Source organism: Rutilus rutilus (assembly GCF_951802725.1).
Source record: "Rutilus rutilus genome assembly, chromosome: 9".
NCBI classification, from domain to species: domain Eukaryota; kingdom Metazoa; phylum Chordata; class Actinopteri; order Cypriniformes; family Leuciscidae; genus Rutilus; species Rutilus rutilus.
The window spans coordinates 21997848-22021070 of record NC_140223.1 but is presented as its reverse complement, the minus strand read 5'-3'; the positions used below and the strand labels follow the sequence as shown (position 1 = coordinate 22021070).

General features: G+C 39.1%; 1 protein-coding gene across 5 annotated transcripts in view; it reads left to right on the top strand.

Moving 5' to 3' along the window:
- Positions 1 to 23223, top strand: part of dhrs13a.3 (dehydrogenase/reductase (SDR family) member 13a, duplicate 3) — a 106006-nt gene that overhangs the window by 59815 nt on the left and 22968 nt on the right. Inside the window, exon 6 of one of the 5 annotated variants that reach the window (XM_084419753.1) lies at positions 4888 to 5414. The exons of 3 other annotated variants lie outside the window; for them this stretch is intronic. Coding sequence is in view for 1 of the 2 variants with exons in the window: in XM_084419751.1 (XP_084275877.1) it covers positions 4888 to 4920 (33 nt within the window). In the remaining variant the exon portion in view is untranslated. Of the gene's footprint in view, positions 1 to 4887; positions 5415 to 23223 lie in introns of those variants that run through there. One more of the 5 variants, XM_084419751.1, reaches the window with a different exon arrangement.

Here is a 23223-nt window from a genome sequence, read left to right as displayed (position 1 = left end):
TGATATGATATTCATAGAATACTAAATAAACTTTACGAGGACACGTCGTTGTACGTTCCAGCGTTTTTTTTTTTTTTTTTGATGAATGAAAAGCAAGTGTGGAAAAACAAACAAAACTAATGATATAAAAATTACAAAGCATGCTCTGTGCTATTACACCTCTATTGATTTGTTTTTGAGGTGCACCTAGGCTTATAAAAGTTGCTGGAGGAGATTCGAGAGAGAGAGAGAGAGAGAGAGAGAGAGAGAGAGATAGAGAAAGAGCTAGAGAAAGAAAGAATATGGAGTTGAATACGCTTTGTTCGCAGACCTTGGGTCAGAATGACTGTAAATGTCTGTTTTTGTGTGTTTTTGAGTGATGCCTATAGTGATTTGGCTCAGAAAATAGCTGATTGATTTGCGAACCTTGACCTAAAAGTGACCCATGTAGTGCAGTACATTATTGTGAAGATTTTACAAGTATTACTGTATCTCAAATATTGTATGTTTATAATGGTTTTGTTTTTTTTACTCTTTTTTTTATATTTATGTATATTTGCATTAATAAATGTTTTTACTACATATTTTACAAATTATAGTGTAATACATAATTTATATACACTATCATTCAACATTAAACTTTACACATTAAATTGATCAAAAGTAACATTAACTACATTTTCAATGTTACAAAAAAAATATTTTTCAAATAAAAACCGTTCCTTTTGAACTTTTTACTCGTCAAAGAATCCTGAGCATATTAGAATTATTTCTGAAGGATCATGTGACTCTGAAGACTGCTGAAATGCTGAAAATTCAGCTTTGCCATCACAGGAATAAAATGACATTTTAGAAATATATTAAAATAGAAAACAGTTATTTTGAATTGTAATATTTTAATATTTTACAATATAATTTTTTACTGTATTTATGATCATATAAATGTATCCATAGAGAGCATAAGAGGCTTCTTTCAAAAATATTTAAAATCTTACCAACCCCATGCTTTTGAACAATATTGTATAAAGTAGAAACTTTACAGGAAACAATGCAGGCAAATAATGAGTTCAGATTCGAACCCGCATCTATTATATGTGCATTGTAGCACATTTCAGAGCATGGCCGCAACTTCTATAATAATTCGACTTTTATAATGTCTAGAAAAGCTGTGTTAGCATTTATGGTAGTTGCTTAGCTAGTTCAGGCCCCCCATGAGTAAGTGCACGATTTGAAATCTGCCATCTTTGCTTATGACTGCTCACTTTTGGACAGTCGTTTTTGTATCCCAAAAAATCTTCCATTGGTAAAATATATATTAAAATACAAAAATATTGAAAAATGGACCACAGAATGATGTAGTTATTACGGCATCTACCAACAACTGCTAACCAGCCAAACCTTGACCCATTGATTCTGCTCTCCTTTTTAGGTTTGAACTTTGGCGCAGCCAGCATTTTTATGTTTTGAATCAAAAGAAAATTTTCCAAATAACCATTTTGCAGACATGATGTGACACCCGTGGATAAATCTGCAGATTTTCAGCATGTCTTAATCGGGTCCTTCTGCATCCCTCAATCCCTGCTTTCCGTGGCATTTTCCTTTTTCGGACCTAGGTCGGCTTTGCCTTTATTTCTCTGCAGTTTGGATACATGTGGATGTTGTATGCACTTGACATGGGAGCAATTCAGGGCGGTGCAGGCTGAGGCCTGGCCGGGATTAAAGCTTGGGTGGAGGGATATTAATGTGAAGCGGAGGGGACAAGGGCGCTCCTGTCCAATTACTCTGTACCTAGTCACCGCCATCCGGCCGCAAAACAACAGAGGAGGAAAGGATTAATTGCCTTGGACTCTGCCCCCACTACAGGCCCAATTATGGAAACATATTGGCTCCCAGTGTTGCCACAGACACTGCTGTGCTGGGATATTGTGTGAAATTTCTAACCGTTTCCAGAGGTCAGGACGAGTGGACTGAAGCAGAGGCTGAGAAAAGAGTAGTTGTGTGTATGTGTGTGTGAGCGCTGGCTGTGTTATCTCGGTTAGCACGTTGTTGATGTGGCCTGTTATGGGTGTAGAGGATGAGACTTTGTGGTTGGAAGCAAAACAAACAAACGAAATCGGAACTGTTTTTCTGTGCTTTTGTCTTTTAAAAGGATTTATATACATTGTTTTTCCTTCTCTATGATTTAAGTAAGTATACTATAGTAAGTATATAGAGTAAGTAAGAGTTTTGAACCTTTTGGGTGATGAAGACATTGTTTTTAGTGGCAAATTTCGGTACTGTTGCTTATACAAAGTTAGGGATTTGAACAAATCATCAACCCTAAATATTAAATTTCAGCACTGAATTTGCTCTGTACTATTTTTGCCTTGTTGCAGGCATGGGTAAAATTTTAAATGGAAGCGTTGGCTCCCTTCAATTTCATGAGTGTAAAAATGTCTTCATTTGGCCACACCCCACAGGAAGTTGAATTTGAGTTGGAATGACAGGGGAAGGAGAATTTACTGAACTGCAGTTTAAACAAATGTAGTACAGGTAATGCTTTCTGGGAAATTAAGTGTTCTTCCTATCGGTCCATAAAAGTGAATGAATATATTGTTTGGTCGTTTGTCTATTTCTATCGTTCTTTTTAATGTTCTCTAAAAAACCTATTTATCTATGTTTTTTTTTTCTTCAGAAAATGTAAAAAAGTAATTTTTTAATTGGTTTGTTCATTTGTTATTAATTATCCATTCATTTATTTATCAGTTTATTGATTCATTCAGTGATTTCACTCCACAACAGCATCTCAAACAATACATTTTTTACTCTGTCTAAATCCTAAGCACTTGCTTCCTTAGATTTCCTTTTATCTCATTGATGGGAAAAGATGAGATTTCTTATTTCTACTTCAAATCGAACCATTATTGTATTTTCTAATCATGGAATGCTATACTTTGTCTCTGAATGCGTCTACTCCATTGCCCCACAAATGGAGACTGCATTAAGCGCAGTTTACCTGGCATGTTGACTGATGCGGACTCCATGAATCCTGAATTAAATTGGCTCTTGATGAATCTCAAATGTCCTTTCCTGTTCAGAGCAATACAAATCCAATGAAATCCAGTCACAGCTCAAATAAAGCCATACATTCCACTCGGAACCACTGGATGGGGAGCTGGGTGAGGGAAAAAAATGACTGCAGCATGAGAAAGCTGTAGCCGAGGTGCGGGAGGCCAGGAGATGAGGAAGAGAAAGCATTGTCCGGGCTGTGCTGCATTAGGCCTGTCCTTTAGCTTGCGGAGGAAAATATTACAGGAATGAGATCCTTGTCGCCTCTACGCCTTCAGCACATCGAGTAGACGGGTCAAGCCAAGAGTAAATCAGCCTGTGCTCCCCAGGCCCAATTTCCCCCGAGAGCTCCATCCTAGACCCACTCAAATCAAGTAGGCTGCCCGACTTTCAAACAGAAAATCAAGGAGACTCCGCAACCGTGGACAGCACGCCTCTCAACAGAGTAAAATGGAATTTAGTGCACTTTTCTGTGTATCTGCCCTAAAAAATGCACATTGTTTTCGCCTACTCCTCTCTCTTTCTTTTTTTTTTAAAGAACCCAGTCCAATTGAGTTGCCTCACATCTTAACGCATGGAAGGGACCGAAAATGTTATCATTGGGGTCTGGGGAATTGATGTTCGTGCCCCTGCAGAGCTATGAGGTGTGTGGATGATGGCTGGTGTTCAGGCACGCTCCCGGCGTTCCGCAGCTGCGGTGACTAAGCACCCTCTCCTCGCACCCTCGCCCTCTTCCGTGCATACCCTAATGTGAATAATGTTTCTCCTCAAACTCCTCTGTTATAAATGGAGTGCCACTCTGCACAATGGCAAAGTCAGGGCTCGTATTGATTAACTCTCGTCATCGACTCCCACTCCCACTTCCATGATTTATGATTGTCTGTTATTTTTGCATTAGCAATCAAATTCATCTTGTCTTTCCTGACTAGGGTCTGGCTGAGCAAACAGTAAACATATTTAGCTTGCACGTTGCTGCTCCCAGCGCTGGCCCATTAAACATACTGCTTTCGAGGGTGGGTGTGGGGGGGAAGAAACGCTCCCGGAGGCCTCTCAAGGGCCCCCAAAGGCCAAAATAGAAAAGTTAGGTGTGTTCTTATTCCTGTAAAGTCCTAATGTTTCATACTTTGTACAAATACCATTATTGTGCTATTGTGTTTCTATTTGAAGTATAATGACGAGAATGATAGAATGATAATGAAAGGGTAAATAATTCTCTTGTTGGTGTTTTGTAATTCTGATGCATTGTTTGCTGTGCATAGTTTAATCCTTTTGAGATTTATGGTTGTTTTCACATGAGCTGTGCTTTTCATTTATGCTTTTCAGAATTTTTTTTTGTGCTCTCATGAGCCATTCTCTCAGATGTCAGTTAGTCCCCATTACTATTTATTTATTTATTTATTTATTTAGAAGACTGCTTATGAACATAAATAGTACTGGTAGCATATTTGACTTTTAGACAGGAAATTAAACTACATCTATAAACTACAATCTGCATCAAATTGAGGAAATTTGCACGATATTGGACATCTGCAAAAAAAAATTTGAGTTGAGTTATACAGAATGGACAAAATGAAAAAGAAAGGAGGGGTTGTTTCTCTGTCTGAAGACGAAAAAAGTGACAGTTGAGAAGATGCCTTTGGTCCAGATATCAATGATTTGTCTGTCTATTTATGATTCAGGCATTGAAAATAAAATAGGAGATGACTGCAAGGCTACGATCAGCTATCAGTTTAAACACAGTGTCCACTGCTGTCAATTTGGAAGACTGCCTATTTCCCTCCAAACCAGATCTAGAAAATGTCAAGGTACACAGCGATAAGTAATAGTAACCTCTTTTCTTCTGTGCTTTTTTCCTCCTAGGCACCCGGCTCTTTAGCCTGTGGCTTGAAGTGATAATAACAGCCGTGAGTGAGAGGTGTCCTGGTGAAGGAGGGTCCCTTCTCGTAATGGCGAGGGCTGTCTGCTCCTGTGGACCCTCGGCTTCAGCTTCATTGAGATTCCATTAGGAACGTGGTATTGCGCTCCATCCCAATCCCCCCCCCCCGGTTCGGCTGACACTTGTGCAGGATCGTGACAAATTGGCTCTGTCATAGTGGACAATTTTGAGATGAGAAGTAAATTAAACATGTAATCACGCAAGGAGGTTCTTGGTGAAGTTCGGGGCCCTCCGTGTCATAGCCTTGTGTTGTGAAACTCTCTCTGTTTCTCTTCATTTCTTTCAAACTCTTCATAGGAGTTAGTGTCACTACCAGAGGCAGAAAGAGTAGTGCACTTGAACCCTAGTAATGGCTTTGGATTGCGTTTGAAACACTCCAGAAGTCTCTTTGCTGACATTTGATTTCTTTTGTGGAGAGCGGGATAAAGGCACTCTTAACTTACGGCGATTGAACAGGTACAACATCCCACCAAAAAAGAAACTCCATATAAAATGTTATTGCAGCATTGCCCTGCGCTTACAAGTTATCCGTCATTGCAGCACTGAAGCTACTTGTCTGCAGTATAGTTCTTGTGTTTTGTCCTTGTGATCTCATGGCCAGATCCCATAATCAATGCCTGAGCGGTGGCTTTGGCGCTGAGCGTGTTTGCGGTGAGTGGAGGAAGCAGCAGGAAGTGTTCAGGGCTGCTGAAAAATTAAGTCCCGTCGGTGTAATTCAGCAGTACACTGATAGCATCAGGTTTCAGTTGGCTGTATCAGGCAGGTATTACCACCCACCAACTGTAATCACTAATGAAGCCGGCAGCGAGTTTATAACGCGCTAAATGATGCGGTCCACTCCAGATAAACACGTCCTAAATAAACGATTTGGGTGGTAATTGCACTCTGCCAGGGCCCCGTTAATAGAGTCAACTCCGCTGATGAGAGGGTTAACTTCTTTTCCGAAGGAGCCTCTCACTGGCTCATTGCACTCTCATTTCTACCGAGATCTTGGCATTCCCCTGGTTATCAGTGTACTTAAAAAGAAAACCTAATTAGACCAAAAAAAGCCCTCTTTTTTCTTTTTCTCTAATTAGGTCCTTAACATAATTAGCAGGTAATGTTAATAACCCTCTTTTAAACTCTATTAAAAGGCTGTTTGAGAGTAAGTGGTTGAGGAGGATGTCCTGCGTGGAGCCACGGGTCCCTCGGTGGGTGGAAGCGGGAGACCGGAGAGGCATGATGGGACGTCGGTTCATCAGGGTTGGAGTGCCACTGCATTATAGCTCGGGCCCCGCAGGAGTCCCCTCATCATCAGACTGTATGCCCAGTGCATTAATATCAGCACCCACCCCTCCCTTCCCTCGCTCTGTCCCGTGGGCAACACCAGGTCTTCATCGGGGCGGTCTGCAAAACAATGGCTGATTTAAAGTGGAGCCGGTGTTTGAGCGACATAAACCATGCGGCCGTTGCTGAAGTAAGGCTGGAATTATAATCCACCAGGGGGCATTGTGTCTTCAGTAATGTTCTAGCAAATTACCATCGAGAGGACTGGGACCATTGTCATTAATGTAACTCCAGTGAAATATTTATATGGGTTTTGGGAAGTGCTCTAGGTTCCAGTGAGTGGTCTGTTGGCTTCGCTGAGGAGGAGGAGGATGAGGAAGAAGCCGCCGTCGACCAGAAGAGCCCAGTCCTCGTCTTTAATTAAGTATCTGAAACATCAATTTAAATGTAAATATCGGTGGTGCAGCTCCACTCATGCGTAAATTAGAGCGTTGGCCCGGCACATTGCTCTCTCTCTCTCCCAAGTCCCCGCTCACTTACTCTGACATCTGCTCACATCTGCTGGGCCCAGGGCTTTCCCCAACACACACACACACACACACACACACACACACAATTAAAAAATGGGACTCATTCTTGTGCAAGCAGATTTGCATCCATCAATCTATTCTATACAAACTAATGAAGAATCATATACGTTGTTATATATCACATACATTATTAGACTAGCAAAGTTTTGGAAGTGACAGTCACGTTTGTTTGTCCGTGTGAATCATTCTGCAGTCGTACAGAAAGAAGTCCCTGCTCCTACTCCCCCAAACTCACGATTAGTGAAAGCCGTATGTGGATGGCAACTATTTAACATGCTTGATGTTAGCTATTTTGCTTAAACTATTGTAGCCTTATCTCAAGTATTGCCCTATCATAAAATGGCTTACATTTATGCATTTTGCAGATGCTTTTATCCAAAGCAACGTAAATTGCATTCGAGGTATTCATTGTATAGTCATTGTATCAGTTCTTGCTTTCCCTGGGAATCGAATCCATGACCTTGCCGTTGCTAGTGTCATGCTTTACTGTTTGAGCTACAGGAAGGCATGATGAGATGTTTTCTTAGCTGTGTTGACATTTTTCCTATTAAAATGGTCATATCCATCACTTTTTTTTATATAAATAGCCAATAGACTTCTGTTTACATCACAGCATGAACATGTTTTGCTTCTTGCTATTGCTATTCAGAAATAGGTAATATTGGAGCATTGGTTGGAGAAAATGAGCATGTGCAGTATGAGTAAAAATAAAAGTATGCTAGCATAACAATTACCTCAAAGCTACCAGACATGAACTAAAAGCCAATGCGTTTATGAGTTAGCACATCGCTAATCAAACTTTGAAAGAGAGGGGGAGAAAACAAATAAATATTTAATACACATTTTTATATGAATTTAAAAAGCTTTTAACAAATAAAAATGCATATTATTCAAAAATAAAATATAATTTTGTACACATTTTAATGAAAATGTATCTTTCGCTTTGTGAATGGCCAGAGGGTGAATTTGGATATAGAATGCTGTTGTCACTCCTCTAAATAACTCAACTTACAGCACTCAGAAGAGGAACGCCAACTGTATTTAGCTGCAGTGTGTACATGGCCTTAGAGATACTTACCTGACTTCCTGTTATGATGATGAAGACACCTGAGTGAGTGCGCTCTCCCCTATAGTCCAGTTCATTACCATTATAGTCAAATCATAGTATATGTCTTTTTATCTGACTGCTATTTTGTGTCTGGCACATGGACACGGTCCTGTTCCTCAAGATCCTGTTCTCTGACATGCATCATAGCCTATCAGTGTAGTTGCACTGGCATATGGTCCTGTTTCCAGGCTGAATGTTTTGCTAACACATTTTGCGAGATGATGTAATTTTGGCATTGCAGATCTAATAAAATGCCCCCATGTACATTGAGAAACTGAAAGTCGCTAAAGGGTTTGTCCGTCTAGCTTTCCTAGCTAGCTTGCCAGAGCCTCTTAGAACCAGTGCCATGACATTTTGGCTCGAGGCGTGAAGGCTGGAACAGTGAGACAGAAACAAATCCCCCCACACAGCGGAATCCCCTGAACCGTGTTGCGAACCCGGTGCGAGGCGGAAAGGCACCTGTGCTTGCTTGCTCTGCTAGGCAGTTGCGGTGGCGGGCCATCTCGCCCTGTCTGTTAGGCCATTAGGACACAGCTCATAAAGGCCGGGCAGGGAAGGAAAGTAATGATTTAATGGGGCTACGGGGGACGGGCGCTTCTGCTTACGACCCCCCGAGGACCTCCTTCTCCTGCCCACGTCCTAATAGCAGAACAGCGGCCGAGCGGGCGCAGGGGAGGCTGTTCCACCGCTTAGTTCCCCTAACCTGCGGCTGAGCTGATTAAACAGCTAATATTCAATCGTCTGAAAGGAGCCTGCAGTGGAGAAAAATGGAAACTTTGAGTAAAAGTGGGGAGGGGGTTCATAATGATATCTTTTGTGCTCCTTCTCTCGATCGCTGTAATCTCCGTCATCTCATTAACTGGTGACACTCTCGTAATGACTTAAGAAAATCTTTACAGGGCTCACGGAGGCTTGACATTAAGTCAGTGCAGCACTACACTGTATTGAAAGGGTCTGGGTATGACACTGAGCTGCTAGTCTAGTCTAGAGTTAAGGGTATTAGAGTGACACATACACTCTGAGGAACAATGAAGAGCTGTCTCTCAAAGTGGAAATGTCATATCAGCTACAGCTTTCTCATAATGTTGTGCTAATTCTGTGATTGAGGTTCAACAGCTTCTCCGGCCTTTTCATTATTTTGCTTTGGTGCCACCTGACAGCAAATGAAAAAGGGAGCGGTGCACGCTGGCACGAACTCCTGGCAAAATAGCAGGGCGAAAATGGCCGGTAACGCTCTCCGTGGCCTCGTCATAAGAGGATAAGGTGGTTTGCTAGGCCGGGGGAGAGATAAAACAAACAAAAAGACACACAGTCAATTTCCAACTCTATTCTAATGTAGTAATTTGAGAAAATCCCTCAATTCCAAGTCCTAGCTGGGAAATTGGCCTTGGCGGGCACTGGGCGAGCAGGGGGGAGGAAAGAGAGGTTGTCGATGTGGGCGTGCCAGCCTAACGCTGGTGCCTGTTGGCAGCAGAAGATGCTCAATGAGGACCACCCTGGCATGGTGAGTAATTCCCTTGTGTACTCGGCAGACTGAGCTCTTTGCATCCTGGCATGGCTCCCTGTGCCCATTCTTAGTCAACAGGATTAGGTCTGCTTATTGCTGGCTCTCCAGGATCACCTATACTCTGCATTGTACATGCACAATATTAGCTCACCAGTTTGGCTACGACACGAACGTGGCTGTTCGTTTTCTTTTTGTTTTTTTTTGTCCCCCCCTCCCCTCTCTCTATGTCTATGATGAGGCTGGAATGGTGATGGAGCGAATCCGTCCCTGCCTGAAATGACATTAGGCTTGAGTACATTAGCCATGCCATTTAAAGCATAAACAGAAACAAATAAATACTCCCCTTTAGTTCTGATTAAAAGCCCATTTTAATTATAGGGTTATTATGTGCTGCTAGCCAAGCACATATAAGTTGAGTTTGCCATTTGAGTTTCACTACTGTTACACTCTCAGCAGGTGATGAAAGAGGCAGCCAAATATTTTGGAGAGCTGATAATGCAAAGCAAAAAAGCCTATATATCTTTACATTTTGATTGGTATGATGTAATTTATGTTCTTGAAATAAATTAATATTACACATTTAAAAAAAATAGTTAAAAATATAAATAAATAAATAAAGATGTTATGTTTCAAGTAATCAAAGAGTGCAAAACACAATTTTCTTTCTATTATAATATATCTTAAAGTCCCCATGAAGTTTTTGGGGCTTTTAGTATGATTATGTTAGCGTTACTAGCTAGTGTGTTCCAAAACAATGACAAAATTCATTTAGAAGACATAAGCATGCAAAACTTACAGTCTCTCACTTCCGCCAATATGGATCAATGATTTTGTTGACATCACTCTGCACTTCAGCTTCTCATCAGATTTTCTGTCCAATCAAATGCTCTCAAGAATCTAAAGCGTCCCGCCCCCTATACATTATAAATAGACGCTGAATCTGCTGCTAAAATCGATCACTTGTTCACACACTTACTATTTTCTACATGATGGATGACACATAGTGCACTACATAGGGGATAGGAAATGATTCAGACGGTGCAAATATGCTTTCCTTTGGGGCGAATGAAGTCTGGTTTCACGTTAGTGTCACGCTTCCCGCCAGTACACAGTCTGCTCCGGTCCAGAGACATGATAGCACAGAGCGGATCATATGCGGCGCATACCAGAAAACATATCGGACCCATTTGAATTCTACACAGAATGCTATCTTTTAAAGCGATATGGGGGAGGTTAGGAGGAGAAACGGTTGGAGATTAGGAAGAAACTGCGGCTTTACCGAGCACAAGGGCTCTGGCTGAGCTGGGATATAAACTAAACACTATTGGCTATTTAAAAAAAGGGGAGGAGCTGTTTGATACGTCCCGCCTTGTCTTCCTGTTTCAGTGGAAATTACGTCAACGCATTGAATAATGCTATGCGTTTCAAGGCACTTCAGTGGGCCTTTAAAATGTAATTTATTCCTGTGATGGCAAACCGAATTTTTAGCATCCATTACTCCAGCCTTCAGTGTCACATGATCCTTCAGGAATCATTCCAATACACTAATTCCTTAAGCATCTTCAATTTTGAAAACAGTTGTGCTATAATAATATAAATTTATGTGTGCTGGACGTGAATTTGTTTGAAATAAATATTATAACAGGTAAATCATATTCATGGAGAATAGCGGTGGCACAGGACTGACTTTTGTTTTGGTGGGCACTCCACACAGAGCTACACCTCCACCACACACCAGGGCCACTCAGTGCATTTAGGTTACATTGTGGTGAGTGCCGTTTGTGTCATGTTTAAAATGTTAACGGTACAGAATGTCATTTGCAAAATCGGGCGTTTGCTCCAGAAAATTAATTCGGCTTACCCCCGGATCTGGGCTCCTGTCTCCAGGCCAGTATTATGCTACCCTTTTCACAAAGAGTAATATTTAATGAATAAGACTATTAATAACGGCAGGGTCTCGGGGGGATGTTTCTTGGTAACGGATAGGCGCAGACAAGATTACGTATGGGAGAGGGCATTGTTAAGGTTTGGATTCTTTCATGCATCCTCAGAGGGAGGATGTGCTGTTTTTTTTTTTTGTTTTTTTTTTGTTGAGTGAGCGGCACAATGCAGTCCTGCAGCTCCATGTTTTTATGTTCTCTCATAACAAATATATTTTTTGCTCCAATATTGTTGCTCTCAGTGTTTTTTAAATCACTGCGTTATGGCAGGTGCTCTGCAAAATGTAATACCATCTCTCATCTTAGCGCGCAGTCGTTTGTCTTATAGGTTTGTGTGTTCGAAAGAGAGAGAGACTACGGGAGAGGGAAAGGGATAATAGAGAGAGAGGAGGAAAAAGAGAGCAAGAGAAAGATTATGAGAGTGTATGTATTGTACACCCTAGTCTTTTATTATGTCTATGAGCACATGTCTGCCAGCATGCATTTCCATGTGTTTGTTCATCTGTGTCTGGATGACGATAATAATGATCACGTGACTCAACTTAATGTCCCATGAAAATAGCAGAGAGCAGTTTAATTATAGACTACAGGAGAAATGAAGCCAGTAAACTTGTTTTTTTTTTCCTCCTCGTCTATATATTATTATTTATTTTCCCTCCACTTTATTTATTTATTTATTTGTTTGCAGGCAGAGAATCTGTATCATAGATCAGATACCTCAAACAAACCAATTGTTGTTGTTAAATATCTAATCAAGGATTTTAAAACGTAGTCTAGTAAATTAAGCATAACATAGATGACAATACAACAAACAAATACGAAATCTAACGAAACAAAAAACAAAAAGCAAACAACAATCTAACATACAAATACAATACAACAAAAAATCAAAACAAACAATCTAAAAAACAAATACATAATAAAACTAAGCGCAAAACAAAACACAACTATCTAACAAACAAATATATCAATAAATGTCAAACGAAAGAAAAAACACCCTCAAATTGGCAATTTTTTTGTGTGTAAAAAATAGTTTATAGACTGGTCTGTATACTGTGTATTAAAGAATTTCTTATCTCATATGGGATGTTTAGATCAGACCATGAAAACACTGATGCGGTGTGATTGTGTCATGCTGGAGTCGTGTGCTAAACGAATTTCAGCAGCTACTTGAAGCAGGTACAAATCCCAGTAAACTACTATTCTCTCTTGCTCATAGATGTCCCTCTCTCTCTTTCTCAAGTGGATTGAGATCATTTGCTCCATTCTAATTTTCTGCTCTGCAATTGATTTTGATAACATCTGATTGTAAGCAGAGACAGCAATGAGCAACATCAGAACGTCCGTGTCCTAAACCAGAATACTCTCATTTGGCCATCACGAGCATTAGAATCACCAGCGGCTGTCTAGAAGTACATGAAAATAATGGAAAGGGAAACCAGTGGCTCACCATTGCCTCTGTATTTTTAGCTCGAGTTGGAGTGTCCTGTTTAGTCATGGTGCCGGTTGCTGACCCCTGCTTGTCCTTCACACAAAAGTGAAGACCACCTTATAATTGCAGCGGGCGGCAGCTTAAAACTGCCAAATCATAAAAGCCAGAAGAGATCCAGTGAATTACGAGGAAATATGGCCTTCCTTTACAGCGAGGGCTGTGAATGAAGCCATTAAATTATGAGCAGTTTTTATGATGGGCCATTCAAGGGGGATGCTTGTATATTGATGGTTCACAGGCTGTATCCCTCTTCCCCTTGTGCTGGGGAAGAGCTGACTAGAGGCCCCTGTGTAACTATTTTTCATGCATTTAATATATTAATTATCCGGTAAATGTTCCCCAGGCAGTGCTTGGGATACTGGAGAGTGACAGCTTTTCGATGAAGCTCCCCCACCAGCCCATCATGCAGCAGTGTATTACGTGGGAAAGGTCGGCTTGGGGTTAATGTAACTTTTTATTTGCTGATTTTTCATAGGCTGGGAGGGGAGTGAGGAGCAAGGCTAGTTTAGTAAAAAGAGAGAGATTGAAATGCGCTGTGTGTATGGTCTGAGATATCAGCTTTGCATCGTGTGTTTTTGTTTTTTCTAGAAAAACCAAGTCTGGACATCTTTCGCAAAACTTCAACGAAAGACGAATGCACACCTAATGGGTAAAACTGAATTTAAAAATTAATTAGAAATTAATTAGTCATAGCAAAGGGATAACCCCCCCCCCATTTACTCTTATGCAAGTCATTCCAAACCTTTATGACTTTCTTCTGCAGAATACAAGATATTTTGAAGAATGTTGTTTTGGACACCATTTAATTGATTGTATGGACGAATAAAAACTTTTCTTTTTTTTTTCACAAATGAAAGTCATAGTTTGAAATAATGTGAGGTTAAGTCAATTATTATTTTGGTGTGAACTATCCCATATTGTCAGCTTGCAAAAATGTCCCTCTTCTTAACTTTATTTATTTAGTTGTCAGACATGCTTGGTCAAACAAACCAATTGTTGTTAAATATCTAATCAAGGATTTAAAAACATACCGTAGTATACATAAAATAAACATAGCATAACAGCTAATAATGTACAAATACATAATCAAACGAAATGAAAAAATAAAACAAACAACAATCTAACAAACAAATACGTCAATAAGCATCAAACAAAACTAAACTGCAGACAAAAGTAAATTGGTACATTTCGCCAAAAAAGGCTCCCGTTGTTTATAGACTAAAAGGTTTTTCCGTATCGTAACCAGTTTTGTTTTTGTTTCTGAACGCTCTGAAAATCCACTGAACCACCCCAGTGATGCAGCATATAATATAACCATTAGTGCAGACCTCTTCCATTTTCTGACAATTAGGACGCTGTGCTTTTTGATGGGAGAAACAGCTTTTTAATCACCATATGTAGCTCTGCTAATTCAGCTGCTCTGAAGTGCTGTCAAGAAACAATTGAGTGAAGAGGGTCTGAAGTGATCAATTGTCTGCGGTCTCTAGGTGAACTTCTCATTTTCTGCACATTCCGCCGTCTGTTTGAGTTAATTAGGCTGGCCTACATTCTACTGATTGGATGTAAACATTAATATGCCAGAAAATGACTTCGTCGATGTTTACTGTTAGGTTCGAAGGTACGCTAAATTGATCAGCTATAGAGAGGCAGTTGCTTCTGATTTGATTCTGGTCCGAGATAGCGAGCGAGAGTGTCGTTTTCGAGAAAAGTGCTGTTTTTTTTTTAAATAGCATTTACTATTTCGATTTGTTATTATTTTCTTAATAAGTCCAGTGGATTTGATTTGCTGCAGTTGGGAATGCATTTAATTTGAGCATTAAAAGTGGCTCTCAGGAAATATTTTGATGCATTTTTCCTCTGTCTGTCAGTGAAATACGGGGCCCGTGGATCTGGTGGTCTCAAAGAGAGCGCCCTATAAATCACAGTGCGACGGACTTCACGGTTCAATATCTCATCGCTGCGCTGTGAACTCGGGGCTCCGCGCATTGAGGCAAATCTGAGAGCCGGCGTAAATACAGCACATCTCTGAGCAAAACACAGACGTCCATCCTATTTACATCAGCCTGCAGTAAGGGGCGAATTTCACCCCCTTGACTGATGGAAAATGCGCTAACGTTATTTTGGCTGTAGTAGCGTATTTATGTTTGTAGTGGTATTGAGAGGCTGTGGGTGGGGGTCTCAGCTGGGTTGTACAGTGCTTTATAGCTCTGTCCTGTTTTAAACCCTATGCCCTCCCTCCCCTTGCCCCTTCCCTGGCACCCCAGCACAGACAAGCCCCATTAACCCCCGGATGCCTCTCGCTGGGGCCAGTGTGTGCTTAAGCGTCGACGTTAGCGTAAACGATGTCCTCAAGCCTGGAATGAGCTTTGCACAGTTTAATAGAGGTCTGCAGGTCCACATTAATACAGTGGTGCTGGAGAGGGCAGAGGGCTGCTCCCTGTGATGGGCTTCTGTCATATCTCTGTGCTGGCGACACATTCAGGCCAGTGCTGTATTCCAAAGGCTCGGAGCTCTGACACTGTGACTCCTCTGCTAAGCCGCATGGCTTTGTTCTGTCTGAAAAGGCTAAATCAGAACCAAACACAAGCCTGCGGTTTCAGAAAATATCAGAGTTGTACTTGCACTAGCAGTTTGTGGACATTTTTATATAGTCACTTACTTTGCACAGTATATCTTTTTTTTTTACTCACCTTAATGTTGTTCCGAACCTTTTTTTTTTTTTTTTGTGAAACACATCGTTCATGTGAAATGACAGTTCATAGTTTTTCTGTCGAAAAAGTTTTTCTACAAATCTTCCCATGGTCTTTTAAAAACTTGTATGTCAGATTGTATAGACTACTTAAAATTAAATGTAAAGTTTTTTTAAGGTATTTTGTATTATCTTTTAGTTTTTGAATTATTTATTTAAAGGGTTCTGTTGTATTATGGAAAACAGTAAAGAGTCTTAAATTCTCCCTTTGTGTTCTACTGAAAAAAATGTGAAATGAGGGTGAGTAAATAATGATTTTTTTGGGTGAACTATTACTTTAAAGATGCCTGGGAACACTACAGGTTTCCTGGGATTTCGTCATTGTCAGTGTATAAATCAGTGTAAGACTTTTTTAGCTGCAGGGCAACAGTTTGATTCTTTACGGACCCTTTTGTTTTTATGTTTGCGTTTGTTTACTTTCGCCTTGCGGTTTACATCACAAACTACCAGCTGTGCTTCTCCGCATTGTCTATGTAGCTCTCCTGCAGCTTCTCAACTTCCACAGCTTATCTTCTCCTCAGACTGCCTTTTCACTATTCCTCTTACTCCATCCTTTACTCCTATTCTCTCTCTTTCTCTCTCTCTGTGCTTCCTGTTTCAGGGCCTGCACAGCCGTCACTCTGAATTATTTTCAATGAGCTCCTTTATAGCATGCGCCAGATCTCAGCTCCAACCCATCACCGAGCGCCATGCCACAGACGCGGTCTGCATTTCTATCAGCCCTGAGCCTTCTGCGTGCTATTAACCTCTCTCTCTCTCTCTCTCTCTCTCCCTCGCGCTCTCTCCTTCTTTTTTTTTTTCTCCCCTGCACCTCTATTTCTGTTTCTCAATCTTTTTTCTCCCCCTCTCCTCCTACCCCATTCCGTCTCTCCTTCCCCCCCGTTTTTTTTCTCTCCATTCTAACACGCCCTCCTTTTACCCTGCATGCTTTCTCCCTGACCCTTTCCCCCTCTCGCTCTCACTCTCCTTTCCTTCAGTCCTGCTGCACCTGTTCTGACTGTCGCTCTTCATCAAGCACAGAGAGACTTTCTATTATATTGTCTTTTTCATTCATTCATTCATTCATTCATTCATTCATTCATTCATTCATTCATTCATTCAGTCAGTCAGTCAGTCAGTCAGTCAGTCAGTCAGTCAGTCAGTCAGTCAGTCAGATAGGCTAAATGGCTTTGGCTTCACTAAAATACAAAGTTAATTATCTAATGCCAATAATATGACACCTGTGCTGCTAAAAGGGAGAACAGGGTTGTCACTTTTTTATTCCAGTGAATAGGTTTTTGACAGTCAAATTCTGTAAAGGCACAAAACTTAAATTCTTAGGGGAAAAAACATGATTTAAAATTTCCACTGTTGCTGCTCAGGGTGGAAAAAAACTATTATAGAATTTTTAATAATTAACGGAACAGCAAAATTGTACAATATAATGCACAACAATGTCAAACCATTTGTATTGTGTTCACTTGTATTTCACAAGATACAATGATATTTGAATTTTTGTTGGAATTTTAATTGAAAGACAGAATATTAATTTAAATAGCATTTATCTTAAACCTTAAGTGAGATATATTTATTGTCTATAACATCCCTGTGTGACAACTAGCCCCGGTCTCTCCTACTTATAAAATATATATAATCAGCAACACATTTGCATTTATCTGCAAAATACTTTTTTTTTTCATCAAGCAAATGGATCAAACTTAGCTTCACTCGTCATCCGGACTGAATGCAATGATTAGACAAACATTTTTTGGTCCTGAGACTTCCACTTAAGATATACGTATGTACATTTTTTAATATTTAGACCACTTCTATTATTGATTGCTATCAGGATGTGAAGAGAGTTTCTACCTTTAAAACTAAACAGATGCAATAAAGTGCTGATGACAGTTATGCTAACTGTGCTATTACCCCGAGGCAGGATTACACTTTGTAGGGTAAAGTTTGAACATCAAAAACAAGCAAAAATGAGAAGTTCACTCTTCCTTTATTGTCTGAAAGGCTCCTGGGCTCATTGTCTTTTCTTATCAAAGCATTTTTAAATGAACAGAGACAGGGTGCCACACAACACAATTAGCCTCCATTACAGATGTACATTACTCTCCCCCTGTTGCAGGCATATTGTAGGTAATCTAGGACACAGTCACTGTTATCTGCTTAATGTGAAAATACATCTCCTTACGGAACATGTCATGCTGCCCCAGGACCATTCAATTTCATCTCATCAGCGTGCAAAGCGATAATCCCATTCTGCATGCTATCCCTTTTCCACGGCGAAGAATTGAGATTTTACCTGATCTTAAGAAGTTAATTAGTTTGACAATATTTGATATTCCTGTCATCACATATTTCCCCAATCACTGTCTCCCCTAGAGGCCCCCACAGCTGCCCGTCGACTGCCGAGCACATGATTTCCAAGACATGATTTTCAGCTGATTGTCCATGCTCATGCGGGCTTGGTGTTTTGCTAAGAGTGCTTAAATACAAGTTCAATTATTTAGTATTTATTTTATTTGTATTTTATTTTATCTGAACGACGAGGGTTTTCAAGTAACTGATAGCTTTATTTAGAATTTTTTATGTTCTTATATTCCTTCAATCAGATGACGTCTCATATGGACCAAACCAAATATACTACAATTTTGTTAATCAATATATGATCATATGACCAAATGGACCAAATATATTTTTGCACTACAAAAGATTTAATTAATTAATTAATTTATTTATTTTATGATCAATATATGATCAATCAGATGAGGACCAAATATAATAAGATATCGGTCTATCGATCTATCGATCTATCGATCGATCTGTCTGTTTATCGTTCTATCTATCTATCTATCGTTCTATCTAAAGTTCTATCTATCATTCTATCAATCGCTCTTTCATTTTATCTATCGTTCTATCGTTCTTTCTTTTTATCTATCGTTCTTTCATTTTATCCATCGTGCTATTGTTCTTTCGTTTTCTCTATCGTTCTATCATTCTTTCGTTTTATCTATCGTTCTTTCGTTTTATCCATCGTTATATCGCTCTTTCGTTTTATCTATCGTTCTGTTGTTTTATCTATTGTTCTATCGTTCTTTCATTTTATCCATCGTTATATTGTTCTTTCGTTTTATCTATCGTTCTGTCGTTTTCGTTTTATCTATCGTTCTTTCATTTTATCCATCGTGCTATTGTTCTTTCGTTTTCTCTATCGCTCTATCGTTCTATCATTCTTTCGTTTTATCTATCGTTTTTTCGTTTTATCCATCGTTATATCGCTCTTTCGTTTTATCTATCGTTCTGTTGTTTTATCTATTGTTCTATCGTTCTTTCATTTTATCCATCGTTATATTGTTCTTTCGTTTTATCCATCGTTATATTGTTCTTTCGTTTTATCTATCGTACCGTCGTTTTCGTTTTATCTATCGTTCTTTCGTTTTATCCATCATTATATTGTTCTTTCGTTTTATCTATCGTTCTGTCGTTTTATCTATTGGTCTATCGTTCTTTCATTTAATCCATCGTTCTATTGTTCTTTCGTTTTATCTATCGTTCTATCGTTTTCGTTTTATCTATCGTTCTTTCGTTTTATCCATCGTTCTGTTGTTCTTTCGTTTTATCTATCGTTCTGTCGTTTTCGTTTTATCTATCGTTCTTTCGTTTTATCCATCGTTATATCGCTCTTTCGTTTTATCTATCGTTCTGTTGTTTTATCTATTGTTCTATCGTTCTTTCATTTTATCCATCGTTATATTGTTCTTTCGTTTTATCTATCGTTCTGTCGTTTTCGTTTTATCTATCGTTCTTTCGTTTTATCCATCGTTATATTGTTCTTTCGTTTTCTCTATCGCTCTATCGTTCTATCATTCTTTCGTTTTATCTATCGTTTTTTCGTTTTATCCATCGTTATATCGCTCTTTCGTTTTATCTATCGTTCTGTTGTTTTATCTATTGTTCTATCGTTCTTTCATTTTATCCATCGTTATATTGTTCTTTCGTTTTATCTATCGTTCTGTCGTTTTCGTTTTATCTATCGTTCTTTCGTTTTATCCATCGTGCTATTGTTCTTTCGTTTTCTCTATCGCTCTATCGTTCTATCATTCTTTCGTTTTATCTATCGTTTTTTCGTTTTATCCATCGTTATATCGCTCTTTCGTTTTATCTATCGTTCTGTTGTTTTATCTATTGTTCTATCGTTCTTTCATTTTATCCATCGTTATATTGTTCTTTCGTTTTATCTATCGTTCTGTCGTTTTCGTTTTATCTATCGTTCTTTCGTTTTATCCATCGTTATATTGTTCTTTCGTTTTATCTATCGTACCGTCGTTTTCGTTTTATCTATCGTTCTTTCGTTTTATCCATCATTATATTGTTCTTTCGTTTTATCTATCGTTCTGTCGTTTTATCTATTGGTCTATCGTTCTTTCATTCTATCTATCGTTCTTTCATTTAATCCATCGTTCTATTGTTCTTTCGTTTTATCTATCGGTCTATCGTTTTCGTTTTATCCATCGTTCTGTTGTTCTTTCGTTTTATCTATCGTTCTTTCGTTTTATCCATCGTTATATCGTTCTTTCGTTTTATCTATCGTTCTTTCGTTTTATCCATCGTTATATTGTTCTTTCGTTTTATCTATCGTTCTTTCGTTTTATCTATTGTTCTATCGTTCTTTCGTTCTATCTATCGTTCTATCTATCGTGTGTGAACCCTGTTTTTTCGTGTCTTATTTCTAGACTTAAAATATGTAAAAATCCAGTCGGACTGTTTTTTTTCATTGGCTGTTATATCAGTTGTGGTGTTTACTTTGTTTTATATATATATTTTTTTTATATTCTGTTTATTATATTTTAATATTTTATTTGTATACATTTTTTATTATTATTTTATTCCTCATTTTTCTAACTGTCATGGTTTGCAGTGCATGGACCCTTGGTACATGTTTCCTAGAGAAGCAGTTTCTTGGCTTTTCCTGTTCTGAATTTTCTTGATAAGGATGTTGGGGTTGAATGGCCACAGAGACACAGAACATCCTCTACATGGTTAAGTACTATATTTGTCTTTTGTCTTAAACCAGTCTTTGCTCACCGCCATATTTCTGGATCCATTTCATCTTTCTGAGAGATGGTAAAAGGGGATTGTCGCCCCACCATTTCCTAGTGAGTTATTATTTGTTTATCCGTTTGTAGCTTTGACACTGCCATTGTCATATATGAAGTCAAAGGCACATATTTATCTGTCTAAGCAGCTGACAAGGGTTACCACTTCAGTACATTAGGGTCTGTCAGGCTCACAGAGCAATTTGTCTGTCGAAGACATATAAATGTAGTGGGAAAGGATCATCTCTTTCAACCAGTTTTGCACAAAATCAGTCAATACTCAGAAACATAGCATTGAATGAGCAGAGTTGAGGTTAACAACTGCCTCCTGTTACGTTATATCCATAAACAACAACAGAAACGAGCAATCCATGTTTTGAGATTGGTTGAGGTGCAGGAAATTATAGAGTACACAAAAGATGAGAATGAAATTGCAGTCAATAAAGCCAGTGACGATTATAGCAATAGTGGTAACTATCACATGTAACTCCCCCACCTGAATCCCAACATTAAAAAAGTCTGTAATAACAGTTTACAGAGAGATAGCGCACTGATACATAATAGCGGTGTTATAATTTGCTCTAACAACTCCAATTATGCTTCTTATTGATTCTGCTTTACGTTTAATAGGAATAGCCACACCTTTTGCATTATGAGTCCTTAAAAGTGTTCAACAGTGAAAATTTTAAATTGTGTCCTCCTCATCCGAGCTGGATGTGTCCCTGACAGCATCATTTTGTCTGCTATTTGGCCACCGTAAACATCGCACAACAATCATTTCTCTCTAACCTTTTCTTTCTCTCACAAAAGCAAGACAGACTGCATGGGAGAAAGCAAAACAACACAAAGGTAGTGAAGCTAGTTTTTGTTGACTGTATTTAAGTGGGTCAAATTTTCTTCTCCCCCATTCCTTTTGGAACATTGGTTATAATTGCACAAGAGTCTGGGCTGTTCACTGGAGTGGAGTAGTTTTACCTTCTGAATCTCACCCTCTTATTATGCCTCTTCAAAATCATACATTTCACCCTCTCTCTCTCTCTCCCTCTCTCTCTCTCTCTCACACACACACACGCACACATACACACTTTGGTTGTAAGTATATGTTTGTCTGCATTTAGCTTTAGCTGTCAATCGTTTTTAATGGTTCATGTGGCTATTTAGATGTTGCTACCTGTGAGATAGCACTGTGGTTTTGTGTTGGGTCTCTCTGTCTCTCCTACTTCCCGCAGGTCTGTTTGTTTAGGGCTGTCCGTGCTCTGTTGGTCCTCAAAAAACAAAACAAAAAAAAGAGCCTTCACACACACACTCTACTAGCCATACTTCAGTTGTAATACACCAACTGTAAAGGAGAAAGGTAAAATATAAAAGGTCCTCAGCACAGGTAATTTTTCATCGGCATTTAATGACTTTGGACTTTCATGTGAATGCAAAACTCCACTGTATTTGTTGACTTGCACTGTAAAATGTGAATACTGTATTTGCAGTTATCTCAAGGAGCATTTCTGCCTGATGTAACCCTTAAAAAAACTTTTGTTGATGTAATCAAATATATTCAGGTTAAAAGCTTAAATATTTTTCACTAACCTAAAATAAAGATAACCGTTATTATTTATAATATAATTTAATTTAAGCTTTCACTGTAATAATCATCATATCCAATTATACTTTTGATTTATCGAAGCGAGAACATACATTATTAACGCATTTACTGTCGGTATTCCAAAATGTTAAGAAGTCATGCATTGATTCAGTCTCCCACATATTCTGTGGCTTATAAACAAATACATTTAAAGCATAAAAGCACTGGCACCGCAAGGCAAACTGCACCTTATCTCGGCATTTGGCAGCGCGTTTTGTGAATTAGAGTTCTTTGAAGTCCTTCAAACCAACGTCCTAGCGAATGCTGAGTTTGGTCGATCACGATCAGTTAAAGTCATTAAGATTTATATTTTGTAAAATTTTAGACGGATTCCCCTAACCACCCCCAAGAGAATGGTTCTGCAAAAATCGCCTTGGCTGTGACATTTTAGCTTCACAACTGAGAAATTCCCATAATTTGGGGCACTAGGTAATTTTGTACCTACAATATTCTAAGATTAGAGTAAACTTTATAAATACCTACACAATGTAGACTATTGGATATCAATAATATTATATTTGAATAAAATAAAAATAAAAATAATTTATATTTGAAAGGATTAAAGGGACACTTCACCCATTTGCATTAAGCTTTGCATTGTTAGAAACCCAGTCATACTATTGAATGGTCGTGCAACACTCTCTCATTTTCCCCTGAGACGGGAGAAATCCGTTATTTACCTCTTACACTTCCTCCTACAATGACGCAAAAATCGTCATTTTGCGTCATTGTAGGAGGAAGTGTAAGAGGGGGGGCTTTCTGTTGAGACTACAAGCACTAGTTCCTCATCTTTCCCAGGGGGCGGGACCCGCTCACGCTACAGACCTATTACAGATGAGTGGGTGGGACTTTACTCTCTGAAACTGAAAGCAATATCCTCCATCT